The sequence below is a fragment of the Lissotriton vulgaris genome, chromosome 1_1 (genome assembly GCF_964263255.1).
Source record: "Lissotriton vulgaris chromosome 1_1, aLisVul1.2, whole genome shotgun sequence".
NCBI classification, from domain to species: Eukaryota; Metazoa; Chordata; class Amphibia; order Caudata; family Salamandridae; genus Lissotriton; species Lissotriton vulgaris.
The window spans coordinates 2,131,618,293-2,131,633,640 of NC_141685.1; the positions used below are offsets into that span (position 1 = coordinate 2,131,618,293).

The window sequence follows — 15,348 nt, forward strand, 5'->3', positions numbered from 1 at the left end:
CGGTGATATTTAAACACCGATAATTAATCAGTAGGTTTAAAAAAAAAAGCCCAGCCCTCCAAGTAGTGCAGACATGCCAACATTTTAAAACAGGAGAGTGGAGACTGAAAATAAAATCGGGGAAATGTATTTTCCCCAGTGACAACTGCTAAAGCAAATGCAATTTCAGGCGGTAGATGGCACAAAAAAAGGATTTTTTTGTCTACAAAAATCTGAAGTCTTCCCCCTGAATCGGGTTTTATTGGCATTGTGCAAAAATGCATTTGGTGCCTAGCAGTAATTCTGTCGCTTGTTTTACGCCATGCGACCACTGGAGGGCAGTAAACCCTTACTCAACAGAAAGAAAGGGTCTCCCACAGGACAACGGTTGTGGCAGGTGCTTCCGTTTCCTTTAAGTGGCAAGAAATTCAGAGCCCTTTAGTAACGTCAAACATATAGAAGTGGCGGTCATCCGTTCAGTATAAGAAATTTTAAAATAGTTGACGAAAGGTTATGCTCTTTCAATCCACTTTCGATCTTTATGCATTGTTGCAGCTATAACAATGCATCGTACACTTCTTTGCAGGGTTCACTGGTGTGAGAGTGAGCTGATGTTTGTTTAATTGGGCATAATTCCTTTTTTAATAAATTAATTTCAGGCAAATACCTTTTCTGTTCTTACAGACCAGATGTGCAAAATATCGAGAAAAATACATGGTTTTTTTGGGAATCATTTGCATACATGCTAACATTTTATTTAGAGGAAGCAAATGGGATATTTAAAAAAAAGCAGAATGCATTTTCGCGACCGACTTATGTTAAAGCAGAGGCAACCTGCATGGATCGGGTCTTTTGGTGTGTATGGTGACAGCCAATCAGCATTTCATTATTGGCAGTTTAAGAACAACGCAAACATAAATAGAGGTCTAAAGTCTGGCAAACAAAACGAAGATCTAAACTGTTTGTGTTACTATGTAAAACTTCTAAAAACAAATTTAGAGGCCTGTCACATACTTTAATCTCCCCCGCCAAGCATCAGAGACAAATCGTTAACCTTTGATGTTAGAGGTAATTGTTGGAGTGTGAGATTGGAGTGCGTGAGACAGGCATCAAAGTTTTATTTTTGGCATTTTTAAAACACTCCATATTGGGTTTCTGCATGCAGGAATCAGGAGGCGGGAGACTAGCCTTGAAATCGGCGATCTCCCTCCTGTAGCTGGAGGGTTGGCATGTATTCATTTGCTATTTGTCGAGCTTGCCATCCATATTTTCATGCATATGTTAGCATCTAGGACAGCCGCTTCCTCCGTGCTCTTTACCCACTGGCTGCCTCCACCATTGAACTGGGACCTGTTGGGAGCACCATGATTGAATTCCCGCTGCCTCCAGTCCTCTTTCAATTACAATGGTTCTTAAGAAATGTTTTGTCCACGTCTTACTAATAGGATAAAAGGGTATCAAAAGTTCCTAGGAAAGGGTAATGTAGGGTTTTCGTATGTGGCATTGCCTGTCACAGCTGAATCCAGTAGAGGCTGCTACCAGAGCAGGGTGGTGGTGCGGGGGCAGTTGGAGTGGGGATGAAAAAAAACCGCTTACCTGAGGTGCCTTCGTCCTCTTCTTCCTGACTCCGGCCCTCAGCAGGATGCAGGAAGCATCATGAAGCACCTGGCTCCCAGCCTCCCGTTAGCCAAACACAACGCTGCAATGCAGCGGTGTGATTGGTCTGATCGCCGTAGATCGGCGCTCAGCCAGGGAACGGGGGCCCGGGCATGTTCTCCACCCAGGCTGTAATACGAAGATTCTAAGATGCGAAGAAGCGAAGCGCGCATGAATGTTTGGCCGGCCCAAGAGGGCCGGCAAAATAGTCATGTGCACTTAGGAGTGGGCAACCTACTCCTCCCCTGCTTCTCTGTCGTCGGAGCAGCCCCGCCCCAAACGCAAAGCTGCAGCAGAAGGAAAAATAAAACGATAATAAGGCGAGTTATTATCATTTTATGTTTCCCTTACTTCACTGTTCGGAGAGCAGTGGGGCGGCGCTCCTTCGCCTTAGCGGAAGAGCCTCCACTGGCCAAACAATCCTATGTTGGTGGTAAGTGTGGCCCCTAAGGTGGTGGATCCCTACATTGTACATATTTAGATTTGCACGCCACTGCTTCCACACCAACTGCATTTGATAGGTGGTACATATAAAAACAGTGGCTCCACTACGATCTAGGAACAAAAACCCACCCAGCATGCAATACACCTGGAGTTAAATCAATTGCAATGCCAATAACTTTATTATAATTCAAATTCAAATTCAAATTCAAAACATTTATATAGCGCGCTACATACCCAGAGGGTCTCAAGGCGCTTGGAGAAGGGTGGGGAATTACTTGTCGAATATCCAGGTTTTAAGCTGCTTTCTGAATGCTAGGTGGTTCTGAGTGAGTCGAAGGTGAATGGGAAGTGAGTTCCAGGTTTTAGTCGCCAGGTAGGAGAAGGATCTTCCTCCTATGGTGGTTTTGTTGATACGAGGTACAGCAGCAAGGGCTTGTTCGGAGGAGCGCAGTTGGCGGGAGGGGGTGTAGAAGGAAAGTCGCGTGTGTTGAGGCATTCGGGTCCAAGTTCGTAAAGTGCTTTGTGTGCGTGGGTTAGGAGGCGGAATATTATCCTCTTATTGACGGGGAGCCAGTGGAGGTTTTTCAGGTGATCAGAAATATGTTCGTTACGCGGGATGTCTAGTATGAGTCTGGCTGATGCGTTCTGGATGCGTTGGAGTTTTTTCTGAAGTTTTGCGGTGGTACCGGCGTATAGGGTGTTTCCGTAGTCCAGGCGGCTTGTAACCAGTGCGTGGGTGACCGTTTTTCTAGTTTCGGTGGGGATCCAGCTAAATGTTTTTTTGAGCATGCGAAGAATGTTGAAGCAGGATGAAGAAATGGCGTTGACTTGTCTGGTCATCGAGAGTGAGGAGTTCAGAATGACACCTAGGTTCCGTGCGTGGTTCGTCGGGATGGGTGCTTTTCCAAGGGACTATGGCCACCAAGAGTCGTCCCAGGCAGAGGGGGAGGTACCTAAGATAAGGACTTCTGTTTTGTCGGAATTCATTTTCAGACGGCTGTGCTTCATCCACTCGGCTACTTCTTTCATTCCTTCATGTAGGTTGGTTTTGGCGGTGCTAGGGTCTCTGGTGAGTGAGAGGATAAGTTGAGTGTCATCAGCGTAGGAATCATTATCTATTAGCATTATACAAAGGGGTTACATTTTAGGGGATGGAGGTGATTAATCCCCTACTGGGGTCCTGAGGAGATGCAATTTCATTACACACGCACCCGCAGACACCCACACACCCACACCCGCAGACATTCACACACACCATCAGGAGCCAGCCAAATAGGCCTTAGTTTCTACTGTCACAACGTGGATCCTCATGGGAAACCTGTCTGCAACAAAAGCTTTGCTTGCATCAGTACAGCATTGGGCAATGGGTTACATATCGTGAACAGGTGTCTAAGGTTTTATATTTCATTGCAGTGTGCTGTAGATTAATATCTAGACTGATAGGGTCGTTTTCAGGAAGACTAGCAATGCATTGCATTTGAATAGGGCATGCACTGACCCCATTCACTACACCTGGCCAGAGGTCACTATCCAATTGCAGAAAGATGACATTTCCATGTTTAGAATGATCATTCTGTCTGCATTATTGTTGAATGTGTATGGGGTGTTTTTATTTGCAATTGTTTTTCCATCAGCGTAATTACGACCTGAGGGCTCAGGCCATTTGGAAAAATTCCGTGTCTGATGGTTCAAGAAAAACCACAAATCTAAATTGCGACAAACTACAGCTGCCAGCAACAAAGTAAAGCTAGTTTTGAGATTTGTCAATAAAGAGGTTAAACTTTTTAACTGAATAGTAGTATTTATTTGTCCTATTACATCACTTATGTTATACCAAAATGGCGCTTGCTAAAGCTTTGAAACATCCAATAAAATTACAAATGAAACTTCAGGATCCATTGCTTGCTCAGTCACAGTTTGACCATAGCCATTTAAAAAGAAAAAAAAACTCAGAAAAGCAAATTCTTGCACTTCAAAGGGCTGTTAGAGTCTTAGAAAACAGGAAGGACCCCTGTAGTCAAAAGGGATACAGCTTATGATTACAGTAAGAGTGTTTCCTGTTGGTACATTGATCTCAGGGCCAAAAATACTTTTAAAGTCAAATCCTTTTTTGGTTTTGTTTAATTTATTACAGAGGAGACTGAAAGTCTCCTGGTTCACAACAGCCACATATATGGAGACTGTTCCATGAGTCGGGTAGTGCGCCCGGCACCCTTCAGAATGTTTTTGGCCATGTCCCTCAGAGACCTTTAGATGGATGACTGTCAACCCTCCCTTCTTTTATGTATGGTTGTGCGAAGTTCACGTAATTTACTTTCATGTAATTATGCAAAATACAAATATGGCATTTAGCATGAAATGCATCCCTCATTTCACTCTAAATGAATAGCACCAAAATCATAAGTATATGAAAGACAGTTATTCGCAATGCACCCACGCTTCCGTGCTATCATTTTGCACAAAGCTGTGTAAATACGCAACAGGTCGTAATAGCATAAGTTCTGAGAATTTTACGTAATAAGCATAATACAAAATTCCTCGGATGACGCTAATTACCATGGTGTTATTCAGACTTTGCCCAAGTCTGCTTTTATTGCAGTTTCTAGAAATCACTGAAAAAAGTTTCGTTCTCGGAGTCAGGAACTTTGATCAATAAAAACTAGTGATACATGGAGACCACAGTGACTGTGCTTGCGGTATGCCACCTGCATGCTTCTGTCTGGCTTGTTTGTGCATAATTGCTTCATATGTGGTTGTCTCCCCAGCAGAAAAGGATCTTATACTTATCATGCAGCTTCAAAATACAGATCCCAATGTATAGAGGTGGTAAAGGATGGTGGGGGAATGGACGCAGAGAATGTGATTAGAATGCAGTTCACCAGGTGAATCTAGGCTGTATATTTTCCTGGCTGTTGCAGCACTGTACATTTACCTTATCACCTCATTGCAAGTTCCCTGATTTAGTTGCAGGGATACCTAGGGGTCAGAATCTCTGATTCCAGCTGCTATCTCCAAACTAAATCCCCTCCCATAATGGAAATAACACTCATACCAAGAAGTATCAGGTCCAGACTGCATGTTCTCCCCTTCTATATGTAAGTCTGTGGGGGGGGGGGGCTTTGTTGAGGACCATGTTGAGGGTGGTGGGTAGTGAAGGTCTGGAGGGACATAGCCTGTGAGGAGAGAGTTGGGAAAGCATTTGCGGACCCCCATCTGTTGTGCAGTAGTAGAACGGGTGGGTACCAGTGACCGCCGCTTCCCACAGTCTAGTGTCTACATCCCTGAAATGATTGGATCTGGAGGTTGTGGCCACTTTATTTTGAGGCACAGATACTCCCTCAGGTCAAGTTGGAATATCATTCCAATACTAATCAGGGACACTCATAAATGGACATATCGCCTCATTTACAGTATAGCGGATTGGTTACTCGCCACAAATGGCCGGATATCCGATTGCATTATTTCAAGTGTATTAGCACCGAATGCACTCGTAATAAGGCGGACGGCGTATGCGTCACATTTGTGATGGAGTCACCCGCCACCAAACTCTAAACCACGCCCTCAGTCGGTAATGGTGCCTTTTCTCTTACACTATAAACAGCATTGTTGGCATTACAAACACTTTCTTGCTGAACTTTAATAAGACACTGTCCTTGTTCATTACAGACACATTTTTAATAATGTTTGTTTTCCAGCACAAGACAGTGCTTAATTAGAATATTGCACAAATACAGTACAAACCATGTCTTCAACAAAAGCGTTACAACTTTGCCAGTTTCATAGATGTACCTCAGAAGCACCAATCCATTTAACTTATTGAAATTAGCAGAACATACTGTGTTTTAACTGCTTTCTGTTTTAACTTATGGTTGCATTTATATGTATAACATAAAACACATTGCTCTTTTATGAAGTGCATATAAAACAAACAAAAGACCACACTGAAATACACAAACAGTGATCACTTGTGATTTTGGTTGCCTTAATGTGTGCTTCTATAGGAGCTCACTGCCCAGAAGTATTTTAGGATTTCATCCATCAGAATACATATGTGATTGCACTTGCTCCTCTTTCTCTGAACATAGGAGATCCTTGCAACTTATAAGTGCAGCTCAGAGCTCTTCTAATATGGGCAGAGCTGCTCATTGAACCCAGCATGCAAGGCGCTACAGAACCTCCTTCCGTGCGACACCACGCGGGGTTAGCAACATGGTCCAATTGCCCTGTGTGTGTCCGCATCACAGCACCTGCTAGTCTTTCGCTTAAACCTTCTTAGCGGTTCCCATGGAGGATCCTCTGGACTCCTTGCTACCCTCACTAAATTGACACACTCAAAGGAACACGTTTTCTCCAGTGCATGCTATGGCAGGCCTCAATTACATAAGGAGCGAAAAATCCCTCGGTTGCTAGCAGAACACCCCCAAGCACTTTCGAAAACCAGAGTTTGCGCTACATTGTGGTTCCAGTACACTTTATGTTACCTTTACCCATATTTGTAGAGCAATGCATAGCAATTTATTTATGCATTTTCATATAGCGCATACTTTACTCGAAGGTGTCAGAGCGCTTTACAATAGAACCAGTTACCTTACATCAGAGAACCTGAATTATATAAAAGAGACAAACAGAAAAAACTCCAAACTCACATAGGAATGGCAGTAAGTACAAATGTCTACTACAGATAAAAGTGGTTATTGTTGCATATATATCCAAGATGCAAATTCACTCAATATTCCATCGTAAGAAGAGTTGAAACGATTAGGATTGGACAATTATATATTACAAATTAGCAGAGTATGATCTTCTCGCCATTTCTGGGGTTGGGTTCTTGTGGTGTTCCCTCAGCAGGGCTGTGATGAGGTATCAACTTTGTATGTGAACTTTCAACAGTTCTGGCTCACAATATAGACCTCCAGACCACCAGTTCTCACAAACAGGAATAGAGGAATCCAATATCTGGTTGTTCTTCTGTCTCCCACAGTTCCCTCCAGTGTGAGTGGTGTTACACTCAATAACTTGGGCCGGAGTGACTATCTGGGCGTATCCTGGCTGCCTGCTGCTGGAGATGTCGATAGCTATTTGGTGACACTGTCTCATTACGACAAGATCGCGCCACCTCTGACCATCTCAAAGTCTGTGAGTGAGTGCTCATTCAGTTCCCTAACCCCCGGCCGGCTCTACAATGTCACGATCACCACTAGGAGCGGCAAGTTTGAAAACCATTCCTTTGGCCAAGAATGGACAGGTAAAAATGACAGCACATAATTTTTTTTTTTGATGCATGCATTTCTGCATTATCCCTGGATGTATATTAATGTCGTTTGTTGGCATAATACATATCAAAGATGTCATAGAACCAGGCATGAGTGAGGTCATAAGCAGTGCATGGCAAGGGCGCGACATATAGTTTCTTGAATTAAGTGTAGCTGGTGAGTTTCAAGTTATTTTTTTAAGTTTAGAATATTACGTTTAAACTGACATTTTCACCTAATATTAACGTCACTTTAACGGTTGTTTTTTTTAAAGACAATTCTAAAAGTGTTTTATTGTGAAGTAAGATAATTTTCCCGGGGTTTGTTTACAGGCCCCTTGCACTGCCAGGCGTCCCTTTTTACCACAGAAAACATGACGCACCGGCGACACAAGGGGCTTGTTAATAAGCCCCACCATATCTAACTATAACGTCACTTTAATCTTTGTTTTTTCACAGATTTTCTGTTTTTTTATTCATGTAAAGTTATATTACTATACCTCCAGTCCAGCATGGTGTGAGGTTGACTGCAGGGCCTGCACAACACCCTGCAGCCAGCTAACACCCCGCTGTACACAGCCATGCAAGTTGGCTACTGGGCCTGGCTTTAGGACAGGCCCTTTGCCCAACCTTCATGCAGCCAGCCAATCTCCTCTGCACAGGGCCATGGTCAAGCTGTGGAAAAGTCAGCCCATATGACAACCGATGCCCAGGCTGCTGGCGCAAGACGCCTCTTAGTTCCCATTCTGAATAGTTACCAAATAAAGAGACGGGCGCTGGAAGCAGGAATCACAAGAACAGGATTTATTACTCATGAGGAGAGCCTGTCATTTCTGACACGAAGCAAGGTGTCATCGGGAGGTGCTCTAACAAGTTCTCAGAGGCATCGCCTTTTATACCTTACAAAACATTCCTTATTACAACAACGACATTGTGAAACAAGAAAACGACATCCCCCTAATCCTCGTGTCAATCCCACCCCACATGTATCCACAATAGAAGCTCTTGACCTGCTGATAAGGGGAGGGGGTAATCAAACAGCTGAGCGTTCCGCCGATTCTTGGGATATGTGCGCCTGATCGTAGCCCAGGGGGTGGGGAGACCAGGATCAATAGTGGGTCCTTTGAGGAGGAGCGACTTCATTCAATAAGGGGCAGTAAACAGTATCTCCCGGCTTAGGTGATGGCCTCGGACATGTGTGGACAGTCCATCGCGGAGGGAGGGTTTACCAACAGAGGGGTTATTCATGAAAGGAAAGGAGGTGTTGGTCAGGCGCGGCCGTGACTCCCAAGGACAGGGTCTTGCAGAGGAAGAAGGTTTATGACTTGTCCATGTGAGGGAGGAGGGGGGAGCCAGGGTGCGCACAGGGACAGAGTCGCACAGAGAAAGAGGTCTTATGACCCGTACATGAGAGATCGGGGGCAGTCAGATACAGCTGGGGGGGTTATGTCAGCTGAGGCGAGGGATGCTTCTTCAAGAGGAAATGGGGGACTTTGCGTGGGCCAAGCAGGAGGGTTGCCTTTCATAGCAGGGTCGCGCAGAGGGAGAGGGTTTCATGGTCTATGCATGTGAGAGGGGGGGGGGTTCAAATACGCGCAGGAGGGAAGCCGGGGATTCCAATGAGCGGGCAAAAGGCCATGGTGCCTAAAAATGGCTATCAGGTACATGTGGGCACGAGCTTTTACTGGCGGAGTTGTGCGGTTATCGTACAGGGAAGGGAATGGGAAAGGACAAATGAACGCTGCTTATGTACATCAATTTCGTTATTTTCCACAGTCGCCGCTTTTTACATAACAAAGTTCATTTTCCTATTCTTCCTAGTTAATTGGCGTACATATAAACATGTGTCGTTGAGGAAATAACATTTGTCAGTACTAGCAGATTGCATACAACCATGAGCAGTCAATGTGATTGGCAGAATGCAGCATATAGGAAATTGCACTTGTTGGGTTCCTAACGTTCAAACGTACTACATAGCATAAATGCTTCTGGCTTTCTCAAAAATGTGACCAATAAACATTTTGACCAAGTAGTTGGGGGGGGAATTCAGTCCAACAAGATCTCTTCGTCACAGTGTCTTTTTAACAGTGAGCCATCACTGGTAGGCTCTAGTCCGTGTCCTTTTGTTGGCGCTGTTGAGCACCGGCGGTGGAGCTATAGGTCCAGCTCGGATCCATCCTTACGCGTTGCAGGGTGCGGTCAGTCCTCTGCTGTTAGACCACAGTCCTGTTCCCTAACCAATCCTCTTAGTGGCGCCTTATGCTCGGCACCTATATTCCTGTGGCGTAACCCCATTTCCACCTAAATGCTGTTCTTCCTTTCGGCAAAAAGTCACGTGGAAAAGGGGGTATGGTTCAGTAGTCGATGGGAGAGAGAGAGAGCGGAGTGGGGTCAGATTTCCTGGGACACACCAAAGGGACCAAGGGAGCAATGGATAACAAGCAAGCAGGCCCATCAACCGGGCTTGAAAAGGGGGACGGAGGCTCCAGGCACGCGTGGGTAGGCGGACAGAGGGCTTCAGGACAACCTTCCATCCTTTCGTTTACCACATTGGAGAGTGCTGCCTCGTCCCGTATTCCTGTTGTGCTGTGGCTCCACCTTTGGTCGAGGTCGCATGTGTCCCATGATCTGCAGCCAGGCTGTGTGTCACGTCCGACCCTTCTCCTCCGATGGTCGTATATCTTTGAAGGGGTGAAAACAAGTTTTAGAGAACCGGCAGGGGAAGACATTTTTACATTTGAATTCCACTCGCAATCCTAGTCCCTGGGGGTTATGCTCATTGGTCATAGTCAGAAGTCTATTACCGTGAAGTAAGTATGTGCGTATTTCTACTGTGTTTGTACCAAGTCTAATCGGCGTTCATTCATGACACATATGGACAGAGGTCAGACTCCTATCACTTGCGTATTTCACAAAAAAAAAACTCCGGAATAGGCAACATTTAGGGGAGACTCGTCCTTCTAACCTGAGCCTTAACAGTCTTACATTTCCCTTTAGAGCTGGCTAACTCTTTTAAACAGAGCGGGGGTGCAATCATCGAGAGACAGGATTAAACCAGTTTCTCTCGAGGGGCGACAGGTACTCATGGCCATTATATATATCGGGGACAGCAGCTGGGATCAATCAAGTGGGGCGGGGACGCCTCGGGCATTCGCGCTTGGGTGCAAAGGGGGCGGGGCAATCTGGGCACTGGGGGTCAGTCTAGACGTTGGCGCTTGTCTCTGATGAACAAAAAAATAAGGTGCCATTAACATATAGTTCCCCTATAAAAGGTCAGATTGGGGGACCTTAGTCGTCTTACCTGTCCTTTCTTTCTTAGCCAATTCGAGTTTTATTCATTTTGCAGAAAGGAGAGGTAGTAATATGGCGAGATACAATCATTTTAGTTTCTGTCAATTTCGCTGAACACCTTCGCGTTCAATAAGTATCCAATCAGACCGGTGCCAGCGAGGCACAATTTTACCATAAAAAGGAAGATGGAACAGGGGGACTCTCGTAGAGAGTAAGAGTCGTCCACAACCTAAACGAGCCATTCAGTACACGTATGACATGTAGAGAGAGAGAGAGAGAGAGAGAGAGATAGATAGAGGGAGAGAGAGAGAGAGAGAGAGACGTGTACGAAAATAGGTCATTTAGTGTGCTCACAACACAGAACAGCAGGGGTCAGGTAACAAAGAGACACAAACAGAGGGAAGACACAAACCCATACAGTACATGCACACAAAACATCAGACGAAGGAAGACAGTACATGTATTACATACAAAGAGATTCATGACAAGACATAGAACAGTTATTGGCCAAAAAGATCTCTTTTTGCATGCTGCGCATCTTTAATATCCTATTTATCTACGGCTGAGTTCTTTTTACCTCTTCCTCCTTTTTCCTCTTGCTTGCTATTTTTGCGAGCGTTCTCAATTACTAATACTTACACCTCGGTCAGCCGGTCGGAAATTAACCTGGTCAGGCTATTGCCCACGGTTGGATCTTAAATCACTTTTGAGTTTCCTCTTTTGGTGGGAAGTTCTCCAGGCTGAGGCAACAGAGGGTATTGATCAGGAGAATAGTCGGACAGCTTGGTTATATCTATAAGAGTGTGAGAAGGAGGTGGTACATTTGGAACATCAACAACATTCCTACTTTCCCAGACGGGTGGTGCCTAGGTAACCCTTACCCCGGAACCTTTCCTTGTCCTTTCCCTATCTAGTGAAACGTCATAGGTGCACTATCTGGCGTGCTGGTTCGAGTCAAATTTCGTCATACAGTACTAACCCATCAAGTTTCTATGTCAGTCCATCCTCCCAGTGGCTACGTTCTGAGGAGGAACAGTCATGTCTAAGTCTACGTCTTTAAAAACTCGTTAACATAAGCATTATGCTCAGATCCCCTTTTTCTCCTTTTGTCGGTTGTTCGATCATTGCTCTTCCATACTTCAGCCGACGTTCCGACGCGACCTGCAGAAGGGAGGAGAAGAAGGGGGTGGGGGCAGCATTCAAAACACATCAACGAGCATAGATCCGAAAATGTTTTTACCTACCACATACTCGACCTATCTCCACGGGGTGCATTCTCTACCATCTCGGCGTTTAAGCCCAGAGGGACCAGTAGTGTTAGATAGATAATCATCGATGGTCTGCGTATCTACATGAATCACTTGATCGTGGCCTTTTAGGTCATGTGCAAGGGTGGTGGTCAAGTGGCATTTCTTTGGTATCGTTTAAGGGTGTCTAAAACACTTTTCCGGCTGCCTGTGACACAAAATGTAGCCGCTAAGTATCGGGCCCTTTTAACCTTCAGCTTTAATCAGGTTTATTTTTTGCTCATATTGGAGACAGTAGTAACACAGTTCGAAACTCATTAATGCAACCACTACAATTATGCTTTCCTCTTCATAATACTTTTAATTAGGAATGTTGGCGCACAAATACGGGCCTACAACCCAGTGGGCCGGCTACGGAGCAGACTGGAACTGGGCATAAGAGGAACGAAGTCGGTGGCCATTCGTTTCATAAAGTGCAGCAGTGCAATAAAATTGTATCGAACTTTCTTACGGGGCGAGTATAATGCATGTCAAGAATTCAGGCTTTCAATAATATCAATTCATTATCCAAATGTTCACTCAGTGCCTACTTTACACCAATTCATTGCTTCCAATCATAATTAGTACCCACCCTAAATCAGTTCATTGTCCCACTCCCAATACATAATCATTATCCATCTTATATCGCTTTCTTTTCCAAACACATAATCAATATCCATCTTATCTACTTTCATTGTCCAAAACTGCATACACATCTCGGAGCATCAAGGTTTGAGCAATCAGGGTGAACAGGGAGTTTGAAAGTTTCATTTTGTATCGGCGCCATTTTTGGGCGAGGTCAGGCAGGTCCCAGTATAGTCAGAATGTCTCCCATGACTCGTGGTTGGACCAGAACCTCTTTTGGCAGTTCAAAAAGTTTCTCGTAATGGGGTGACAGACTAGCAATATGAACCATCAGTCAAAAAGTGGGGAGGGAGGCAACAATCTTTTCCTACCGGGTCATTCTGGTGTTCCACCGGAACTGAACAAATCTGTATCTTTGCAGGATTTTAGCCATTTCCAACCTGAGGCTGGCGCCGGCAGGAGTGCGCCGACGTCTCGTGGCTCCATCGGGGGACGGGGGGTGGGGGGGGCGCCTCGTGGAAAGGTCGGCCCCCCTCTTTTTAGAATCTTCAAGGTTGAGGAGGCACAGGGCGTGTGCCCGTCCCGGGCAAAAAAAAACGCTTTTTGATATGGACCCTCTTCAAGCAGGAGTGTTGGGGTGTCGCTGGAAGCCTCCACCTGGAGGGAGTTGGGGGAGGCTCGTTCGCGCCGCCTCCCCCTTCCAGCGACCCCGCGCCGTTCTTCGGCTCCAGCGCTTTGGTATGGCCGTGCCAGGCGATGAAGATGGGGGGGGGGGGTCGGAGGCAGCAAGACATCCCCCCTCGTCATGTGGCGGGACTACCTGCAACTGAAGCGCTGCCACTGGCGGGACCACCTGCAACTTTCCAGAGTTGTCCAAGACATAATTGAAAAGAGGTGTAGTTGCGGCCATTATAGCTGAAAGAAGCGCCGCGTCCTCGCCTTGATTCCGGTCCTCGATGAGGGCCGGATCAGGCGAGAGAGGGGGGGGGGTCGGTGGCTGAGGCAAGACATCCCCCCCCGTGGCCCGCAGGGCAGCAGAAGAGGGGAAAAGGAGAGACCATTACGATTTTCGGGACGTCCGCCCTACAGCCTCCCCTTCCGATGGCGGCCAGCCAGGCCCTGCTCTGCACGCGCTGAGGCCTCGCCTTCCGGATGGGCGTAACCGCGGACCTGTTGCACTTCGGGAGCTTCCGGAATGGGGGTAGGTATCTATTGATTTGTATCTATTTCATGTTACCGTTATTTGGGCGTGGCGGGTGGTGGGATAGACATGTTTGGAGCAGTGAGGGGCGGTGAAGCCTAATCTACCTCGTGTCTGCCTTGGTGTCAAGCTTGTCTTCCTTCGCCATTTTTATGTTTCTTATTGCAGGTTATTTCTAACGTTTCTTATTTTATTTTTAGCGAAGTTGATAACTCATCAGTGGCCTACTGATTTCGCTCGACTCTTTTTCTTATATTTTTATGCCATAACCTATTATAAGCTATAGCGACTAGTCCACACTTAATGAACATGTCCTTATTAGGTGTGCCCTCCAGTGGAGCTGGATGGTTCATCTCTAATAAGTGGTCCGGGCTAAACAGGCTACCAATCAGTGGGGAGAAGATAGGCATGACGGATTACAACGGGGACAAAAGTCTGCACTACCTATCTTATCACGGCGGGCAAAGACTAGACAGAATATTTCTATTCTCCGTTGTTTGCAGGCGATGAATACCTCAAAAGAACCAATATCGAACAATCAATGTTCGGTCAATCAAACAATCAGTGGGGAGAATAAGTAGGTACGACGTGTTAAAGGTTTGCGTTACCTACCTTTTCGCTACCTGCAAAGAGAGACCTTGTTCTTCCCTGTTTGCAGACACAGAATCTCCAGACAATAATCCACGAACAACAGTTCGGGAAACAGTGGGGGAGGAAGATAGGCACGATGGATTACAACGGGGACAAAAGTCTGTGTTACCTATCCTTCACTGCTTGCAAAGGGAGAGCCTGTTGTTTCTCCATTTGCAGACGGTGAATCTCCAGAGGAATCAACAAAAGAGTAATACTAGTATTATCCAAATCAAACAATCATTTCACAATTTGTCGCATTTACGCGACCTTACCCGGACCGGACCGTGTGGGCAGTTCTTCGCCTTCCTTCTTCCAGTGCCCGATCGTTCTCTTACTCCATGATTTTACCGCAGCAGTCCTGTGGGATCCCAGTCAGGACAATGGGTCACTCAAGAGAGGTCCGTTCGGAATCGGTGAAGTTCATTCAATCAGCAGCCGGACGAGGGTCCTCTCAAGGCAGGTATACTCCGATCATTTAGATGTTCACCCCATCGTCTGGACCTCTCTTACCGGACCCTATGTCGCTGATGGGCCCCGCGTTGGGACGCCAATTGTGGAAAAATCAGCCCATATGACAACCGATGCCCAGGCTGCTGGCGCAAGACGCCTCTTAGTTCCCATTCTGAATAGTTACCAAATAAAGAGACGGGCGCTGGAAGCAGGAATCACAAGAACAGGATTTATTACTCATGAGGAGAGCCTGTCATTTCTGACACGAAGCAAGGTGTCATCGGGAGGTGCTCTAACAAGTTCTCAGAGGCATCGCCTTTTATACCTTACAAAACATTCCTTATTACAACAACGACATTGTGAAACAAGAAAACGACATCCCCCTAATCCTCGTGTCAATCCCACCCCACATGTATCCACAATAGAAGCCCTTGACCTGCTGATAAGGGGAGGGGGTAATCAAACAGCTGAGCGTTCCGCCGATTCTTGGGATATGTGCGCCTGATCGTAGCCCAGGGGGTGGGGAGACCAGGATCAATAGTGGGTCCTTTGAGGAGGAGCGACTTCATTCA

The 15,348-nt window shown here is 46.0% G+C and overlaps 1 protein-coding gene across 2 annotated transcripts in view; it reads left to right on the top strand.

The window, feature by feature from the left end:
• The window catches only part of PTPRB (protein tyrosine phosphatase receptor type B), a 471,570-nt gene that overhangs the window by 309,123 nt on the left and 147,099 nt on the right, over positions 1-15,348 (top strand). For both annotated transcript variants that reach the window (XM_086921879.1, XM_086921886.1), the window contains one exon: positions 7,061-7,324. In XM_086921879.1, coding sequence (XP_086778005.1) covers positions 7,061-7,324 — 264 coding nt within the window. The remainder of the gene's footprint in view (positions 1-7,060; positions 7,325-15,348) is intronic.